Raw genomic sequence first — 19,955 nt, forward strand, 5'->3', positions numbered from 1 at the left:
CCAAATTCTTCAAAAGATATTGTTTATCAAAGACACACTCATGAGAAGTACAAGGTGGTAGATTAGATTATAAGATTCTAGATTTATCTTGTTTCTAAATTCTTTAAATAAGAACTTATCTCAATTAGTTAGTAACATATTTTCTAGGAAGATATCATTTGGATTAGAAAGAGTTTTTATCTTAATTAGTTAGGAAGATATCATTTCGATTAGATAGGGATTCTTATCTTTTAGTTTGGATTGTCAAAACCTTGTATATATATCTATCAGAAGTGAGGAAATAAATGCATCGAATTGTGTTTCTTCTACCAAAGTCGGAGATCGTGAGGTTCTCTCTTCAATGAGCCTCAATCCCCAATTATCAAAATAGCGAGACATGGACGAAAGTCTCAGAAACACGCTCACAATCTTGCGAGTGGTGAATTCTCCATGAATCGCCCCATAACTAGATCCATTACCCGCGAACATAACAAAGAGCCAAAGATGGGATGGAGAATTTAGGACTGTTGTATTCTGCTCAAGAGAATTCTCAAACATCTCTCACTTGATAATTTATTGATTAATCCACAAATAACAATTAAATAATGTTTGACCAAGAAATGACAAAGCAGCACGTTGAATATGAACAAATTTCTACCAACATGGTGAAATATGAGGCGAAAGTGATACTATCCTAGAATTAATGCATTTGTCTTCAACTTTTGAGGGGTCTTTGGCTTCGAAAAGAAAGCTGAAAGCACACTCTTGCTACGACCAGGTGGACGTGGGCGTATATTCTCCCTTGGAATGTCGAAGGATCTAAATGGAGGTATAGGTTTGGAGCCCTCCAAAGACTCCTGCAAAAGAAATTTCTTCCATTGGTTTCACAGTTTTTGACAAAATCGGCAAAAAGCTAAACAAGAGACACCGAAGTTCATGATTTACCATTATTCAGATGAACTAACATCGAATGAAGAAAGAAATCAAGAATGACTTCTATAGAAATTTGACATTACCCGTCGTGGAACCCCCAGTGTTTGCATAGCCACAGTAGAAGCGGACATGGATTTCATCCAAGCTTTATCATTCGTATCTACTTGACAAGGAACAAGTTTTCACAAAACCATTAATGAAAGGTTAAAATCTCTCATCTTTTACTCAGATTCACAGCAAAGCTGAAAAAGTATGGTTTATGCATACCAGATAAGTTGAATGCACTAGATGTTTTTCCACTCATTTTCGAGTCCTCGGTGCTGCAAGGGTAGAAAAATATTACACATCCTTCGTGCTGGATCAACTTCATGAAAAGATAGGAGAGATTTTCATTTAGTCAAAACCAGGACAAAAAACTTCAAGGACTAACCTCATAATACCACGTGGAAAGCCTTTCAAGGTTGATATGGTTTCTGATGCTAAATGCCAAGAGAGAGTAGTTGCAGCAGAAGCACCTAAATCAACAGGCAATTTGAACACATAACATTATTAGTTTATTACAAGCTCTATATAACTAAGAGAAGTTATAACACTGAAATCAACCACCTGAAGGATAAAGGAGACCTCTTGCTTGCATAGGTTGCCTAGGATCTGTCAGTATCTGTGGGCTGAAGTGCACCTTCTTGTTGACAGAGTCTAGATTAGCATCAACAAAGAGAGAATTTGATGAGAGGCTCAAAGCACTTGAATCTTATACTAGGCAAGCAGTATTCAAAGCAAGTATTCATCTTACTTGGCAAAATGTAATGTTTGTGATGCCTTGGAATGATAGCTAATAATTGCTGCTGCCTAAGACCTTCTTTATCCGTGAATGTTTGGCATGTTAAAAGTTGCTTAAAAAGAAAAGCTTATTTCAGCCTCGATCATCTTTTAGTAAAATCTTCAGTAAGATAATAGAAATATTTACCTGATTTAGGCAAGTGACTTTCAGATCCATTGATGAGATCTCCAATGTCTGTTGCTCCAAAACATCACTTAACTTGTAGGCAACAGTACCAAGGTGGTCAATAGCATTGACAAGAGCTCTTACAGCATAGTCCTTCAAATTATCCAGCACCCTTATAAACAACAACATGATACACAGAGGTAAATTCATGTGGCAAAATAATATTATTTCTCTTTCCCAAAGAAAGAGGAAGACAAAGATATCATGGTCCAAAAAAGTTTTCATACATGATCCAATGAAATACGCTATCTGGAATTAAATATCAGAAGAGCACCATCTCCATTACTTACTCTTTACTTACTCTCGATAAAAAGAGCCAAAGACAACCAATTGAACACGGAAAGACCTCCGAAAAAAAAAGTTGAGCAATATCAGATAAAATAATCTGTTGAGGTCTTACATTTGCTTCTGTTCACTGTGGAGATATGATTTTTCGCAATACTCTGCTGCAGAATGCAGTTGAGGCCGAAGGTTCTTGAGTTCCTGCAGAGACATGATATGATGATAAACAGTGAATAAACCTTTGCTAAAGTGGTGGAAGTGGTGAATGTATAGAATCCATGCATGAGCATAAAAAACGCAGAACGCGGATATCATACGGAAGCACAACTGCCATCACCGAAATTGAAAATCATCACCTAAATCTACTAACGCGATATAGAACAGCACACACTTCCCAATTAACACAACTCTGGATTTCCCATCGCTGACATGCAATTTTGCACCAAAATAATCATCAATATTCAGGGACCAAAAAAATTGAAGAGAATCGAACTCAAGGAAGGTGATTTACATATCTCAACTCCAAATCCAATCGCAGAACTCTGACTCAAATTTACTTTCCTTCGATGCACTAAGAAGCGAAAAAGACAAAATGAAGTCAAACTAAAGTCAAGCACAAATATTCACATCCATATACCAATCTATTCCCAGATCTGATCCAAATTTTCCAGCCAAAAACTCAAATATGATAAGAGTAACACTAGTTGTTATCAATATTGCAAGAGAATCACCTGTAATGCCGTCACAAAACTCTTGCTTCTCTCCATCGACACCTCATCAAACGTCTTCGGTTGATTCCCCACCCTAGCTTTCTCCACCTCCATAGAACTCAAACTCAACCAAAACAAAAAATAAAAAATAACGCACTCACAATAGCAGAAACCTCATCCAAACATCCATCATCAAACAGAAATCACTTCATAGAACTCATACAGAAACACATTTATCAGGCAATAATTGCCGGAATGAAACGCAAAGAGCGTAGATTTGGAGTTAAGCAAGGTATTAAAACGGGTGTAGGTGGGTCAGCTGAAGTGTGTCTCGCAGAAGCAACCCCGGGAAGTGCGTTGTAGTTGTGCTAGTTGGGCTGGAAAGATGAAGAAGCGACGTCGTTCCAAGTGAATTTTTTATTTTTCTATATTTCTATTTCTGCAATATTATTATTATTAAAAGCGTGTGGGACTTGGGAGCGGGAGCTGATCCAGATGCATTTCACTACATTTCCTAAATTTAGGTTCTTCCTATATTACCATGATATTGTCTTAACATTCTTTGTAGATTGATTGATATCTTATGGATGAACTTATTAATATAGGTTCAAATCTGGTCCATCCCCAACCAAGGTAGAAAGCTCATCACAGGCCTAAGTAACCTCCTATAAATACGAGGTTTGAGTGTCTAATTATTCATTCACTATATTATTTTTCAGCAGCATCTTTAGCTGCTCCCCTTATATCCTCAGTCTCTGACTTGAGCGTCGGAGAGGCTATGCCGGGACATCTTCCTTGTCCCATTCTAACGGTCTTATTCGTGATTTCAGGTTCATAGTAATTTCGAAACCTGCGTTTGGACACTTGCTAGAATCTGACCGTAAATTTTTCGTGAATATCATAGATGATTTCATGCCCAGAGCGAAGATGTAGTATAATTAAAGTTGGACATTTATCTTATTATATGTGGTGTCCATGTAATATATTAACATTGTGCCCTTCACACAATCGTTGTGGATATTATTAAAGTCATATATTATGAATAAAATTTTTGTGCGGTAATAGATATTCTTGTTGATTTCATGTTAAAGAAAAATTATATGATCAAAATTATGTTTTGGCATAGGAAAATACTTTATGTGCTTCATAAAGTAAAAATCCTAGACCATCTTACTAAATCCATGCCAAAGCCAGTTACCAAAAAATAGACCAACAAACCAATACCGTCGTGGTATAGATGAGTATAATAAGTGGCTGGACCGGGATACGAGTGCGCTCTTTACAATGTTAAGTTGCATGCAAGACACTTTGATCAGAAAGTTATACAAATATCTCACAGCTAAGGAATTATGGGAGGCATTGAAAGGTAAGCACGATACCATTTCGGCTACTAGATTGACGAATTTGACTCTCAAGTTTAATCAATGCATACTTCACACTAAGCATTTGATGATCCGACATCTTGATAGGACGAAGGATATGATTGGAGAACTTTTGAACGCCAGATCATGTGTACTATTAGACAAACAAAAAGTCTTGGTCGTCCTTAGGTTGCTGCTTGAGGGGACATGCATGTGAAACCCGTGCTAACGCACATTGAGAGTGCCGTCAGTCACATGAGGCTAAAAGCCGACTGTCGAGAAGCTGAACGTGCTCAAGCGATAGATCTTGCCGCACATGTTAATCAAGGTATGCTTCAAAGGGGCAAACGACGAGCCAAACAATTAAAAGAGTACGAGATAAAGCCATAGCGAAGGCCAAAACTTGGGCCTACAAGGTTATAATACTAAAAAGCATCGCCAAGTTAAAAGAGAAGAAAGAAAGAAACAAACCAAGGTACAATAACTTCGAAGGATTATGTCACTTCGCTTGTGACTGTACTGAGCCGAAGAAAGTAAATACTCAAACTAACTCTCTTCGTTCATTTGTTTGCTGTCGTGTTATGATTGTTAATTTTCTCCATGATTGGATTCTAGCTATGGGAGCAACAAAACATGTGACGAGAGATATAGATTGGCTTATAGATCATCATCGAGTGCCATCATGCAGCCTCTACATTGCTAAGGGAAATGGCTCACGAAAGGGGGTTATTGGAGTACTTGATACATATCAACTTAAGCTTAGCATGGGGCACGAGCTACTCCTTTATAATAATGTGTATTATACAACTAGCTAGCATTCGATGTAATCTAGTTTCAGTTGAGAAGGCTTTTTAAATAATCTCACTAAAGTCAACCTCTCTGTGTGGGAATCGTGTCTGGCATGCAAAGCCTAGCTATAGAAAGCTTTTTGGAAGGTATGTGAGGGCTACACATCTTCTAGAGCTAGTTCACTCAGACATTGAACCAATGAATGCAAGGACACGACATGATGCATTTTACTTTCTTACTTTTATTGATGAATATACGTGCTATGGATCAGTATATCTCTCTTTTTTATTTATTTAACAATTCCTAAACCTAGCATACCATTGCCTTCTCTTGGCATATTTTGCTCACGTCCGCGGCTTCTCCACCATCTCTCCCGTCCACCGTCGCCTCGACCACCATTTTCCCCTCCATTGCTGTCACCTCCACCTCCATCTTCACCACCCCCGCCACCCCTTTTTTGCATAGTGTATCCTCCAAATCTACCTTCTCCAGACCAGGCCAGACAACTCGTGAGACCAGGTCGGAGCATCCGAGCAGTTCAGGTTAGACCACTCGGGAGACCAGGCCAGAGCACTCGGGCAGTCCAGGTCAGACCACCCAGGAGACCGGGCCAGAGCACCTGGGTAGACCAGGCCAAACCACCGGAGAGATCAAGCCAGGTCATACTCATCCCATCATGTCAAAATCTTTACAGAGAAATTAAACTTCTCTGCTCGGTAGATTGCCCACCCAAGCTCACCCAATCTACCCGGGTATCATCACATGTGATTGCATTTATTTTAGTATGACACAAATCATTTTTTACTTCACAAAGAAAAGTTGCTTGGTCCTCTCACCACCGCTATGAATAAATTAAACCAACCGAGGGAAAGTCCAACAGGAACATGAAGAGCTCTTTAATTTTACTTCCATACCTTAAACTCCCCGATCAACTCAAGGTGAACACGAAATGATCTTAGTGAGTCGTGACTCGCTTAACAACACACAATCTTTCCTCTTCGATCTATCTTATGTTTATAAGGCCATTAATCCTATGAAGGACGAGATTCGAAAGCAACTCCTTGGCATGTCCAAAAACCGTAAAAATTTATATATATTTGACAGCACTTGATCTAGTGTGGATTCAAGCAGAAAAACAGAAACAAATATCAGCACAAATAATTATTAGCTAGTCCGGCCAGATGAAATGACAAGTCAATAGTTTGGATGTTGGTTGAAAACCAAGTAGGTTCAGTTCGCTATTATTTTCTTTGGTACGTGGGTTTCACACCAACAGCTAGCTAGCTTAGGGACCCCTGTCTCCTCCTCTTTTGTTCCTTTTCTATTTACAAGTATTCGGTTATTTGTTACTGCAAATTTAATGTGAAAAGAACAAGACCTTGCTCTTACAATCGTGTGATGATTCTAAGTTCAAATCACCTATATATATTCTTATTAATCTCACATAATATGGTGTGAACCAGATATTTTCTGAACGATATTTAATGTTGTCCATCAATCGTGTCAACATCTGTATCCACCAATGAGCATGACACTCAACAAGTTGTTGCACAATTTTGATACGTCGGCGATGGACACAGAGATGAGCATATTTGATGAACATCATATTAAAAATTTATATTTTGGATTGGAAGTAAACTTTATAAATTGCTTAGATTTTCTTTTGATAATCAACATGAGTACTGGATCATATATGTCTGTGTATCTTGTTTTTAGATTTATGGAATCTGTTCATCTTTAACACAATAGTCCTGTCATCACCAAGATTGAGCCTTTTGGAGTAGTGTTTTGACTGCATGCGATGTTACCCTCATTAATACTAACTTCTATCATAAAAAAATTTGGATTTGAAACTTACATTTTTATATTTAAAAGATAAAAACATTACACCATCGTACATTTAACTATAATAATAATAATTATTATTATTATCTATAATTGTTTGCTAAAATATATAACATGATTTAGGGAAAAAAATGTTTAAATAGTAAATTAAAATTGCACTATCAAAAAATCCCGACATAAATCATAATTTTCAGTGGTACTTCAGCGGAATTATTTTGGATTCTGCGTACAATTTTAAATTATTAAATGCGATTCATACGCACAAATAAGGAAAAAATAACTTAGTTAGGTGCGAAGGAAAATAACTTTTTGTGTTCATTAATTCATTCAATTTTAGATATTTATCAATTAATTTTTCAAATTTTGGTTTTTTATGATCTTATTTTTTTGGCTATTTTGGTGAAATTGCTAACATGACATCGGACAAATCAGTAATTTTCGATTCCACGACTGCATTTTTTGGTATCATGTCATCACTCCATCAAAATAGTACTGAAAGCTAAAAAAATCAAAGTTAGTGCAAATAACCAAATTTCGAAAACATACTTGACCAAAACCCAGAATATGAAAAGTCAGTAAACTAAAAAAATTATCTTTTCATACAAATTATATATGCACGAGACATCAAACTCTGAGTACTACGGCTATTTTTATTAAATATTAATTATATTTTAATGCATATACTAGATTAATACAATCAGTTAATTTCGATGGCTAATGTTTTAGTTAATTTTCAAATACAATTACTTATATTTTTATGCAAAATCGATATGTGTGCATGGTTCACTATGTATAATTAACTAGTTTTTTCACCTGTCTGATGCACGGACAATTATTTTATCTAATTAATGATTAAAATTAGTAAATATGATAATCTCTTTCACTTTCTTTATAACATGACTTTTTATCAAACTGAAATGTCTACCGTTTTCATATACTTATAGATCTTAACAATGAACATTGAATAAAAGAGTCATTTTTGTATTTCGGCTGAAAAATTATATCACGTTTGTATTAGACAATGAATGACATAATGTTTTTATCAATTATGTCGTATTGGTGCACATTAGCGTCATGACGGAAAAATGACTAAACTTTTAACAAAAACAAAATTAGCGGATTAAAACTAAATTTGATTATATAGATAATCAAAATCACAAAGAAGCAAATATAGAATAAAAAAAATACAAATTCCTTTTTTTATGTTACGTTTTTTTTTAAAAAATAAGGCTGAATTTTGGAAGCATGTAAATGGCAACTTCTCCTACAGTACATTAAATGTTTGGCCCAATTTGTTTCAATCTTTCACATAATTAAATCTCCTGAAACTAATAAATTGTTTAATAATTGATCCAACCTTTGATTACATATTGACAAATAAATTATACGTTCATTAGTCATTAATATATATCAAAATATCTCTTTCTATTATTTTGTCAATTCACAAATTCACCGTACATTCGACTAAAAAAGTACAACCCAAATTTTACCTACTTAATTAATATATAGGACAGTCTTATTATAATATCTCGAGGGGCCGATATTGTCAATTATTTAAGGATTTAAACTATGATATATAACAGTTGAGTTAAAAAAAAAATACTTTTTACAATGGTTGATGAATACATAAGATAACGTATGTTGTTCTATATATATATATCAAATTGATTTGACAACCTCTGACTTTTTGTATGGAAACAACACTATTTACTGGCAATATTTAAGGTCCCTTGATTGGCGCGGATTCTCTATTTTTATTAGCTTATAAAATTGAGGGGAAAATGTTTTTTGGTAACATATATTTGCTATATATATGATTGTGTTATTATATGTTGAACTTTATTTTTAGTTTGATATGTTTATTTTTTTGATAATTTTAATAATTTTTTATGTGTATATTTGATATCTATGTGATTTTGTGATTTATTTACGCTAATGTAGACGTGTGCAGTGTCATATACATTCTTGATGAAAATATTAAAATTACCAAAAATCGAAAGTACTGACCCACCCAAGGCTTATGTGGTTTGGAGTGATGTACTTGATGGATGCCTACAAAAAGCAAACTTTTCATGGTCATGCAAATTCTCATTCCATATGTATATGTTTTGCGGCTCGGATGAGTATTCTTGTTTATATCGCTATGGTTATAAACACTTTCTTGTTCCTATTAAACAAATATTCATTTTTCTTCGCTCTTCCGGCATTTCTTTAATTATAAATGTAAAGGAAAACGACCAGCCTTACGAACTTCTCACTGGGGCAGTACTATAGGCATTTTCGAGTGTTTGGACATAATTAAAACTGAAATTTGATAAAATAGAATACCAAATTCACAAAGTAACAAAATTATATGATTAAAAATGCATTTTAGGGTTTCTACTTCCCGTTATTCATGAACGTGCAGATTGGCTTCTTATCGAATATAAAAATTGTGATTATTTCAAAGAATAAACCATGCAAAAAAGATAATCAATAGATTATGTTATGTCGCTGAATTCTAGAACTTAGGAGATAACTAATTATATTATATATAATTGATGGAGTGGTAAAAAAAAAGGGCATGATATGTTACAAAGCGCGTACCTAAACTAAAGTTCGATTTAGTACCAGATTCTTGTTATACAACCATGGAACATGCCATGTGAAATTGCTTAACTTTAGTTATTACCATATATAATGCAGCAAATAGTTGTGGGTTACCATGAACTAAGGCTATAATATTGAAGTCAATTCAAAGCATTTCTCGCTTAAATTTCCAACGAAATATCAATATATAAACCATTTAATTTTCTGCCTCTAATTCATCCTTGCTTTACTTGTACACCGCACTTGGTTCTTTTTGCACTATGGAGAATTCTCAATCACTAACAGCAACTGAAAGTTTTTCATACAGTTGGTTAATAGACAGAAAGCCATCTTCTTCTGTTGACGAGTTTCTCAGCAACTTTACGCCTCGAGTCATCGAAAGATTGGGAGAAAAAGAGGAGAATTTCAACTTTGATGTTCCTGTCACAGCGTTTCCTGTGTCCCTTGTTCATGCCGATGAGATTTTCTCAGATGGGCATATCATGCCTTTGTTTGTAGACAGATCAAAACCCGAAATGTTTAAAGAGGCTTCGCTATCTACCCCGCCATCACCTGTTTCGTCTTCAAAAAGTAGTGCTCCATTTGTTGTTGACAAGAACCAGTATTACATGATGGGGAGATGGAGGAAATCATCTAAAAGGATCATACAAAAATGTTTTGGGTTTGTGAAGCCGTTGTTCGAAACGATAGGGTGCTCGAGAAAAAGCAATAGAGTGGATGATCTTGAACGAAAAGTGAATGAAATTCAAAGCAGGGGGGACTCACTCGAGACGTCACCTAGACCAAGTTCAGCTTATTCGGTTGTTGAATTGGATGATCTCAAGCAAATTGGCCAGAAAGTTGATCATTACTATGGGCTTAAAAGGGTCAAGAGTTTGAGCAGTTCACCGCAACCTTCACCTCGTTTGAGTCCATCGAATTCTAGTAATCTTCTCAGTACGTGTGATGTTGAGAACTCAATCCATGAAGCAATTCTATACTGTAAAAGATCGATAGGTAATAAAAATTCTACATATTTTAGCTGATTCTTCATATGTTTTCTTTTTCTAGTTGCAGATTCTTGTCAAGTGATTGATATAACATTCTTTCTAATATCTCAGAAAATTGAAAGGGAGCCAGAAACAAGAACGCGAAGGAGATCAGTGTAAAGAGATTCAAGAAATGAAAAGCAGGAGTGTTACAAGAAAATGATTGTAGAACACTGTCTTCGGCCCTTCTTGTTTTACGGCTTGGTTTAACCAGTAATTTTATTCCCAAACCTTACAAAAAGAAAGAAAGAAAAAGAAAAATAAAATCCGTTGTAGAAATCTTCCAACTGTTAATATTGGGAGAAATTTGTAAAAAAAAAAATGAATAATTTCTTATTAGATGTCGTAACAGATTAGACTATCTTCGGCTTACAGGGCCCTCACATGTTTCTATTCTCTCTTTTTGTTACTTTCTGGGAATTGTTATTCATTTTTCGTGAAGCTCATTCAAAGAAAATGATATTTGGGCCACCAGCATTGGTTTTGCATGTGATGCAATTTACAGTAACTGAGGTAATATTTGAAGATCCTGACGTTAATTCTGATACATTTGATGTTGAATCTGATTCTTAGCTCCGAAAACCACGATTTCATTGATATACGTCTATAGATCTGACAGTACTATACATAATATATACGCGCACATTTCACTTCAAAACAAAATCGACAACATATTTTAATATTGGACTTAAATAATGTATAAAAGTTGTAGTTGTGGTAATATTTAATTCAAGTCTCCTTTTCATGTATATAGCATACAGTCATGATGTAAGGACTCATATTCAATCAACTCATAGGTGCGCAAAGATCTGCATGATCATAACTTATTAAAAAATAAAATTAATTTTGGCAGAGAATGAATACTTTTAGAAAGAAAAGATTGGAAATTTGGGACCAAGAATTCACAAAGAGCTTCTGGCCAATTCCCACTTTGTCCATTTTTCAACATCTAACCATCTTTTTTAATTAGTTCGCAAAGGAGTTTCAGAAAGAAATAGTATATTATAAAATCATGAATCATCGCAACAATTTTACAAAAATTATAATCTTTTGTTAAAAAAAAAAAAAGGATTCCCGGCTCTGCAAGCAAAAGAAACACAAGTTGAGTACAAGATAACAACTAGAGAGAGACAAAGAGGACCATGACGAAAAATGTTACGATAATAAGCCATAAAAACACCATCATTTTATGTTTTCTTGTGCCATTTTTTATTTTTCTATCCTCGTTACACATGGTTGTATATCTTTATCCATTTTTGATGAAACAACACGATTATTAGTCAAGATTATCTTTAATTTGATGATAAATGCATCTGAAATTAGACAAGATTGAGGGGACCAACCCCTCGAAGACATCCTACTTGTCCTTACTAGATGTTCTTCTATCTTTATCTGGACCAAACTCCATGAACAATGACTCGACTTTAGTCGAAAACTATGTGACGAGAATAAATTAATACAAAGGGGAAAATGACTTACAAATCGGTTTGACTTGATTCCCTTCCTATTTCATGGAATCCCCTCTATTATGTCGTCAATTAGAAGAAGTTTGTTAACATTTGTTCCGATGGAAATATTGAGAAAATATTAGTCTAAATGTCAAAAATCCTAGCAGTTCTGACGCATAGCTTGAGTTATCACGGATGATTGATAGTTAAATTTGAAACAGGGCAAACGAATGAGAGATTAATAAAATGTATCTGATTTCAACGAGTTTGGGTTAAATGACTTTGATGTGAGAACTTGAGCAGAAACCTCAAATGAAAATTTATCTCTTTCTGCCAAATTTTACACCAATTCTAGACAAACAACATTTACTTGGCAAGAACAAAGACACTAGTTGGCTCAAAGCAGGGACCAGAGACATTGGTATCAGAAAGAACAAATCATGTCTAAAATAGCGACTTTCGACTTTGGCTTCTGCAACAGAAAGTAGGGCAACTTTAACCAAGGTGGTCTTCACATCTTCGTGGTTTACGCGTGACACATGTTCTTGTTCGAGTTTAGGTTCAATGGATTGCGATTGTGTATACATTTTCAATAGCGATGAAAATGCTGCAAATGCAAACAAACTTAACATTACAGATATGAGACATGGATATCTAGTACACACAAGAGAACAAACACAAGAAATTAAAACATGGCATGATGAATATCTGCAGATATTAATCCATGGCCACTCATTTTGGGACCATTTTGTTTCTTTTGCTTTTGGGTGTCACATGGAGTAATTCCTGTTTGATTTTATAGGGTAATATACAAATGTTTTACTCCTCTGAAATGACCGGAAGCCCAAAATGTATGCATAATATGATACAGTATTTGTACCTACTACAAATGATGAACTGGACAAGAAATATTTTCTGTATTTATAATAGATCGAATAAAAATGAAAGAAGCAGAGTTATCGTTTGTCCGAAAAATTGGTTAACCTACAATTAAGAACATAAAGTAGGGTGTCATGAGTTGGGCCAAGAAAAGAATTACATGATCTTGGCTTGGAAATTCAAATCCAACTATACTTCCCCATCTTTCTGATTTAAAGTTGACAATTTAGGCCGATTTGGTATTAAAGTTACCTTTCAATCATGTCTCAATATCATCAATAAGTTGGAATGAATCAAGAAATTTAAAACAGGTTTCAATCCGTCGGAAATCAAAACCGAACAAGTATAAATTTTTAGTGAAAAATAAAGCAGTAGAACAAAGCTTATTTATGCCCACTAGAGTAGGACGATTTAGCTTGGAATTTGGCGTATGTCGCCTAAGTGTTCAAGACGAATCAAAATTGGAAATTTGAAGCGTCCTTTGATAATTTCAGAAATCCATCTACGAAGGTATACACACTTAGTATCGTTAGAGAGGGCTCGTTAAGGAGTCCATTCCCCTCCGCGGGGACCTTCCATCAAATTAATAACAAAATGTCCAAAATTGGAGAATCTGACCCGAATAGTTTACTCCGGTTCGGCTATCAAAATCAAAATAAGACATTTGATATCTCGAGATAGTTTCGGCCTACTCTCGATAGCCCGCGGGAATTCAAAGAGTTCCGGAATGTCATATTAAAGGCCAGAGCTCAACAGGAGGTCGCCTCATTTACCTGAATCTGTCACATCATCTAGGGACTTGTCTGAGACTCAATTTATCCAGATTCGTCGGAAGGTCATCCGGAAGCTCATCTCAGCCGACCTCTCATATTTCCATAATCTCGTCGTCCGAGCTCTCAGGCCGACCCCATTGGGCCGCTTCAAAGGTCCAATGGGCTGGTTACCTAATGGGCTTTGTCTCGTTTTATTTTTTATACCCACAAGTTGAAGACCATCCCTTCGTTTAGCTTGTTCATACAACATGCCACTTTCCATATCCAAGACTGTCATTTCGAAATAATTGGTGGCACGAGCCCACGAGTTACATTTTAGTTATGACCAATTTCACTAATATTACTACAACTTATTTGAAAATTGTATTCTAAATATATTTGGATAAATTAAGTTTTTTGATAAATAAGAAAATTTGAGAATGAAGAAAAACACAAATAGTTCAAGTCGCAATAAAAGGATTCTGAAAAGGAGGAACTGACGAGCAAATAAATAATATCTCGAATTTTTTTAATAATTGCATGTCATTTTTTATTTTCCTTTTTTCCAACAATAAAATCCTTCTATAAAAAAAATAATAAAATCCAATAAAAGTAACAGAAAATTCGTTCAAAATTTTTTAAAAAAGATGGATAAAAAATATTAATATAAACAGACTATACACGGCAGGCCCCCGTTCAACCGCTAAACCTGCCTAACACTTCAACTTATCTCTAAAGTCATCTTTTAACTCGTTACGTTATCTTGGTATAATATTAACTTCTAGATAATATAATTCATACAATAAATAAAAGATTAATTTCCAACACATCGGATTTAAACTCTACACTAAAAAGAATATTTTCGAAATTTTTTCTATTATTTTACTCGCAACAATTATTTAACAAATATTTTTAAACATGATAATTAAAATATCAATAATATCTAAAAAAAATTATATATCGCTATTCATTAGAAATTTTTTTAATAAAATTTACAATTTTGATGAAATAATCTAATATTATTAAAATTTAAAATCAACACATTGTAATTAACCATTATGACAAATAAATTCTAATAAAAAATACAAAAATTTAATAAATAAAAATTTGACGCTATTAGTAGAACATTATAGCTTTGCATCAACCAAGTAAAATACCGGCGGGTTCCAACTTCCAACACTATTTTAGTGTTTTACACTAAAAACTAGAATAGCCGTCCACACCCAAATATTTCTTCAATTTCCAAATGCGCCCTCCTTCATTGTCTCCTTCGCCCATCGGAGTACTGAGACAGTGGCACCAACTCCTGCAACGGCGTGGATAGCGGTGTCGGTAACGGAGAATTCCGGCATACGGGACACGAAGCGTTAAGCTTTAGCCAGGCATCCACGCACGTGACGTGAAAGCTGTGCTTACAATCCGGCAACATCCTCAGCGTCTCCGCCTCTCTGTAATCGCACAAGCAAATCGAGCAAACGGTGTCGTTTCCCCCGTTTCCGTTCCTCCTCGAGAACACAAACTTCGGGTACGAGTTGATAACCGCCTGCTCGAGCCCCACGACGACGTTCTGCGAGTCGCTTTCGCCATCCTCGGCGACGAAGATGATCCGTGGGAGGTAGATGCTGTTTTCGTTTGTGGAATTCTGGGAGCGGTGCTCCAGGTGGCGTCGGCGGGAGGTGGCCATGCGGTAGCAGATGTAGGAGGCGAGGAGGACGGTGGAGAAGAGGACGAGGAAGCAGAGGGCAATCGCGATAGCGTAGCCGAGACCTATGGAACCGATGTTCTGTGCAAACGTTGATTGTCCGGCGGTGGAGGGGCTGGGGAGGATGGTTAAGGGTGGAGGCGGAGATGATGTGTGGTAGGACATTGGGAGAAAAAGAAGGTGGCGGTGGTGAAGAGCAGGGCAGGGCCATTTGAAAGTAGAGGGAAATGAGGAGATATTGCGTGCGAGTGCTGAGCTGCAAACATTTAATAATATCCCGCAGCAACTCATTTAATAAACCAACATGGCCTAATTATGTCTTTCAACATAAAATCATTTTCATTCTAATTTAAAAATTGACATATACAAATACATCTCCTTCGAATGGATGAAAAGATTTGATTTGAACATACAAACTCAAATAACTAAAAGAGTTTAATTTTAGGATCTATAAATTTATGTCAAACTTGCAAGTTTGTGTCAGGAGTCATGGATTGACTCCAAATCTCTAGTGTGGAAAGGGAATGGAAGTTGAAAGCAGGACAAGAAGAGACGAATGAGGTTTTGTTCGTTTTATGATTCGTCAAATGTTAAAGTATCGAGACAGCCTGGATCCGGATCTCATTCCTCTATACGTGATATTTGTCCACACGTACGAAGATGGTTGGCCAATTTCAGTTCCAATATTCTAATTTATTTTTGCGCTGCGGAAGGGGCCTCCTAAGTTTTGATACAGTTGCTTCTTAAATGCACATCAATAAGTCACGCCCGATTATGAGTGTCTCATTTAATTACAATAATAAAATATAATCTATTTTTACTTAAAAATGAATGTATCACGCACAATACCATCTAATCAGTGGCGGAGCAACATGCATGTATACTCGAGCTAAATTATTATTTTTAACATTTATATGTAAATTTTAGAATAATATGTTATTAATTCGGATAGATCAATTTAAAAAAGATTATTTAGACCTAAAACATCGTTATTTAAGATATCTATCGCTAAAAAAGTCAACAAAAATTTCACTCATGCAAGATATTTAATGCATTGGTAAAAGTCAACAAAAGTTTATCGAATGCAATGGTAAGAAAATCAACATGACGGCAGAAGATTGATATGATACATTTGAACGTAATATTATGCATCTAAATCAGAACTTTAGTATATTTGTTTTTTAAAAAGCTCTCAATATAATTATAATTTTTAATCAAAATTCATTCATCTAATGAATGACAAGAAATTTGATTTGTGAAAAATATATTTTCTAAAAAATTTTATAGAAAAAATATATAAAATTTTATAATTTTTTTCTATTTTTTATACAATTCTAATAAATCAAGAAATAGAATGCAATGATTAAAAAGTCAATTTAACGATATAAAATTCTTGTCTTCCTTTTAGTGTTATCTCAATTAGCATAAACATTTTTTATGCAATAATTTTTTATAATAATATTTAAATTTTAAATAAATTCGTTACATTATATCAAAAAATTTAAGTTATTATTATTCAAACATCCACATTTACTAAATTTAATAATTAGTCACATAAAATAACATTCCATACATCACACGGATGAAATACTAATATATAAAAGTAATCCAAAACTTAAAATCGTAATAGAAATTATATTGTTGATCGTTCGTACACAGATCTTTCACCTTGATGAACTTTTACAGCTAATAACCTCAATTGGTGGATTGCCTTCGTTACTTAAGTAACTCATGAAGCTACCAAATAAGCCTCAACGGGGGTTATTACTACATCGTCGACTTGGACAATTATAATTTGGCCTGACTTAAGCGTGGTATATTTTTGGTCATGTCCAATATAATGCAGTTGAGACATTTTTATGCAATGTTAAATTAAAGTAGAAATTCATATTGATGAAACCTAAATAATTACAAAACCCACAGATCAGTCAGTCTTTTATTTTTGTTGTTTAAATTTAATAATTTTATTTGTTCTGTTTATAATTTAATGTAATTTTTACAAGGAATTCAAATCAGCACTCTAAAATTCTTTGAAACGGGTAGGCCCGAATCTTATTTTCTTTATGTTACGTGTTGCGAGATGATGACAAAAAAATTGTGATCTCGAGATTCTTTGCGGCGATCGTCTCAGTTGCCTAGAAAAAAGAAAAAAGAAAAATGAAAAAAGCACAATGTCAGAGGGAAAGTAAACCCCTTTTTCCTTCACAAAGTCAACCGGAGCCGGCGCTGGTTGTATGCTTGTCGAGCCAAGGGAACTGTAGGTATGCCGGGAACTGATCGTCGATACATTCTCCGGGGTCAGGTCCAGCTAAATCCTCCAAACCCTCGAAGAAATCATCTTCCAACGCCATGTCCGAAATGCTTAAATCGTCATCCTCAGTTTCTGCCAACTCCTTGCTGCTCTCTAACATTCCAGGCGTCTGAGAGAGGTCTTCTGGCGGTAACGTTGGAGGAGAGCAAGACGGTTTGTCAGGGTTTTCGGAGCTGGTATTCGCCGCCGCCTGCTTCTGGCGGGTGCAGCCGGCGAGTGAGTTGCGGTGAGTGGGAATAGGGTGGTTGTGCTCGGCTGTGTAGGTGATGATGAACATTCCCGGGTCGGATTTATTCCGCTCCACTTGTTTTCTTGCCATACAGCCTTTTGAGGTGCTGCATTTATAGTATCCCCTGTTTGTCAACCACAAAAAGAAAAACTATTATCAATCAAATTACAAATACTCGAGAAACGCCAACTTTCTGAAATTAGGGAATAGTTAAAAAGAAACATAGTGTTCGAATTTAATGAAAAATGAAAGAGGGAATGATTGGATTGAATTAAAAATCGAAGAACCAAACCTTGGATAGGGTGAACCTTTAATGGGTTTTTGCCCATATTTTCTCCAAGACCACATATCAGATGATAAGCTCTCTGCCGGAACATGACAAACCCTCTTCAAACTGTTCTTCCTACACAATAATCAACCGAAACAAGAAGGAAAAACTGAAACTCAGAGCCGAAAAATTGAACCACCAACACCGATATTTTCTCCCGTCCTCCAACAAATCATTTCAAAGCTATAAATTTCACCTTCAAGTGTACAAATTTAATTTTACCTTCTTTTGGCCGACCTCGAACTATGATTCTGTGAAGCAGTAGTAGCTTTTGAGTCATTAGCAACAGATATGAGTAGCTCCTTTTGCGTCATCTGACTCTGTTGGAGTAATCGCTGTGCCAGTTGCTGCTGCTGTTGCTCCGACGATGACAGCCCTTGAAACCCCCCAAGAACAGAGAGCGGTGAAATGGGTAAACTTTTTGGAGAAATAACCGATCGTATTTGTGGAGATGGCTGATGTGATCTTGCGAAAAATGGTTTGCATAGATCATGCAGGTCTTCAATGAAGCTCTCCCTCTTGTGTTGAAACAGATCTTGACAGTAAGCAGCGGAAGTGTTGGAATTTTGTTGGAAATTAGTGGTAAAAAGATCATCCGAGGGATTTGGGATAGAGGCGGTGGTGGCCGTGGAACTGGCGGTGGTGGAGGTGGAGCCACAGCCTCTTACCACTGCGTGCAGATCCCAATCGTCCTCCATTTTCCTGCTTCTTTTAGTCTGATATGAAAAGACAAGAGAAGGCGCTGACTTTTGGAAGGGTGGGAGAGAAGTGGGGAAAAAGAATAATGCACGGTTTCTAAAAAAAGAAAAGAAAACAATTTAATTTATCTACAATATTAATAAAGAGACTCAAATAATAACTAAAGCTTTTTTCTTAAATTCAAATTTGTCATTTTACATATTTATTTCTTGAATTTTCACATTTTATAATTACAAAAAATAATATCAATAAATCTCCTGTTATATTTAATTTAATTTTTAAAATATTTTGATTGAATCAAAAACTTTGAGAATAAGTTATGTACAATACACAATATTCACATATCATATTATACATAATGTGTGTGCACAATCACTAATATATAATAATGGAGAGCACTTATGGTTGACAAATTGATGTTCCCAACAATTGAGTTGGTTAATTTTCAAAACAAAAAATATATTTTTATAATATACTTAATCTCATAGAAAACGAATATAATCATTTGCACCGGTCAGTTACATGTATTTATTTTATTTAGCAACTTATTTGATTAACCACGAGGAAAGTGGGAAAATCAAATAGAATCTTACACTATGTTTGATTATTCTTTCTTCCCTAACATATTTAGAAAAATATTATTTTTATATATTATTCAAAGAAATGTTAGATATACAAAAAGACATTTTTTTTGAATAAAAATCAAAAATATTTTTATAATTTGTCAGTGTTAGTATAACTTTATTGTATTTTGAAAAAAAAAAAAAAAAAAAGATATTTGAATCAGATGCTTTGATTCGGTTGACTTTTGTATGAGTCAAAGAGGTGAGAGAGATAAGAGAGAAAGTCCACGCGGCTTTGTGTGCATTGTGATTCGAGACACAGAGAAAGGCGGCAGAGCCACGTCGGTGGCTTCCTCTCTCTATTCTCTTAAGTACGTTCTTTGATATATAATACTCACTCCACTATTATTTTTAGAATACATAAAATAATGATTTTGTTAATAAATTTTATTTTATAATTTTTTTAATGTGTATAAAAATAATTATATTTTATAATTTTTTTAATGTGTATAAAAATAATTA

At 35.0% G+C, this 19,955-nt stretch overlaps 4 protein-coding genes across 4 annotated transcripts; 1 reads left to right on the forward strand and 3 right to left on the reverse strand.

The window, feature by feature from the left end:
- Positions 1-526: 526 nt before the first annotated feature.
- LOC140972723 (protein ABIL1-like) lies at positions 527-3,328 on the reverse strand. The gene is made up of 9 exons (XM_073435105.1): positions 2,932-3,328; positions 2,319-2,401; positions 1,880-2,030; positions 1,706-1,805; positions 1,519-1,608; positions 1,343-1,427; positions 1,180-1,232; positions 996-1,072; positions 527-836 (listed from the first exon to the last, which is right to left on the reverse strand). The coding sequence occupies exons 1-9, from the start codon at positions 3,022-3,024 to the stop codon at positions 669-671; spliced, it is 900 nt and encodes a 299-aa protein (XP_073291206.1). The 5' UTR covers positions 3,025-3,328; the 3' UTR covers positions 527-668.
- A 6,249-nt stretch (positions 3,329-9,577) lies between these two features.
- On the forward strand, positions 9,578-10,918 carry LOC140972002 (probable membrane-associated kinase regulator 6). The gene is made up of 2 exons (XM_073434472.1): positions 9,578-10,490; positions 10,595-10,918. Exons 1-2 carry the CDS (start codon positions 9,755-9,757, stop codon positions 10,600-10,602), a joined length of 744 nt encoding a protein of 247 aa, XP_073290573.1. The 5' UTR covers positions 9,578-9,754; the 3' UTR covers positions 10,603-10,918.
- A 3,702-nt stretch (positions 10,919-14,620) lies between these two features.
- Positions 14,621-15,544, reverse strand: LOC140972725 (RING-H2 finger protein ATL67-like). The gene has a single exon (XM_073435107.1). The coding sequence runs from the start codon at positions 15,466-15,468 to the stop codon at positions 14,860-14,862; it is 609 nt and encodes a 202-aa protein (XP_073291208.1). The 5' UTR covers positions 15,469-15,544; the 3' UTR covers positions 14,621-14,859.
- Positions 15,545-17,366: 1,822 nt separating this feature from the next.
- On the reverse strand, positions 17,367-18,933 carry LOC140972724 (WRKY transcription factor 22-like). Its single transcript, XM_073435106.1, has 3 exons — positions 18,394-18,933; positions 18,136-18,246; positions 17,367-17,967 (listed from the first exon to the last, which is right to left on the reverse strand). Exons 1-3 carry the CDS (start codon positions 18,867-18,869, stop codon positions 17,514-17,516), a joined length of 1,041 nt encoding a protein of 346 aa, XP_073291207.1. The 5' UTR covers positions 18,870-18,933; the 3' UTR covers positions 17,367-17,513.
- Between the last annotated feature and the right edge of the window lie 1,022 nt (positions 18,934-19,955).

Source organism: Primulina huaijiensis, chromosome 3, assembly GCF_012295235.1.
Source record: "Primulina huaijiensis isolate GDHJ02 chromosome 3, ASM1229523v2, whole genome shotgun sequence".
Classification (NCBI taxonomy): domain Eukaryota; kingdom Viridiplantae; phylum Streptophyta; class Magnoliopsida; order Lamiales; family Gesneriaceae; genus Primulina; species Primulina huaijiensis.

Excerpts from the sequence above, each read along its gene's own strand:
- LOC140972002 (XM_073434472.1), top strand. The coding sequence starts at position 9,755 with ATGGAGAATTCTCAATCACTAACAGCAACTGAAAGTTTTTCATACAGT.
- LOC140972725 (XM_073435107.1), bottom strand. The coding sequence starts at position 15,468 with ATGTCCTACCACACATCATCTCCGCCTCCACCCTTAACCATCCTCCCC.
- LOC140972723 (XM_073435105.1), bottom strand. The coding sequence starts at position 3,024 with ATGGAGGTGGAGAAAGCTAGGGTGGGGAATCAACCGAAGACGTTTGAT. Across the intron at positions 1,806-1,879 it reads AAGTCACTTGCCTAAATCAG|CAACTTTTAACATGCCAAAC; the intron begins GTAAATATTTCT and ends TTTCTTTTTAAG. Across the intron at positions 1,609-1,705 it reads CAAACATTACATTTTGCCAA|ACTCTGTCAACAAGAAGGTG; the intron begins GTAAGATGAATA and ends ATGCTAATCTAG.
- LOC140972724 (XM_073435106.1), bottom strand. The coding sequence starts at position 18,869 with ATGGAGGACGATTGGGATCTGCACGCAGTGGTAAGAGGCTGTGGCTCC. Across the intron at positions 18,247-18,393 it reads TCGAGGTCGGCCAAAAGAAG|GAAGAACAGTTTGAAGAGGG; the intron begins GTAAAATTAAAT and ends ATTATTGTGTAG. Across the intron at positions 17,968-18,135 it reads AAAGGTTCACCCTATCCAAG|GGGATACTATAAATGCAGCA; the intron begins GTTTGGTTCTTC and ends GTTGACAAACAG.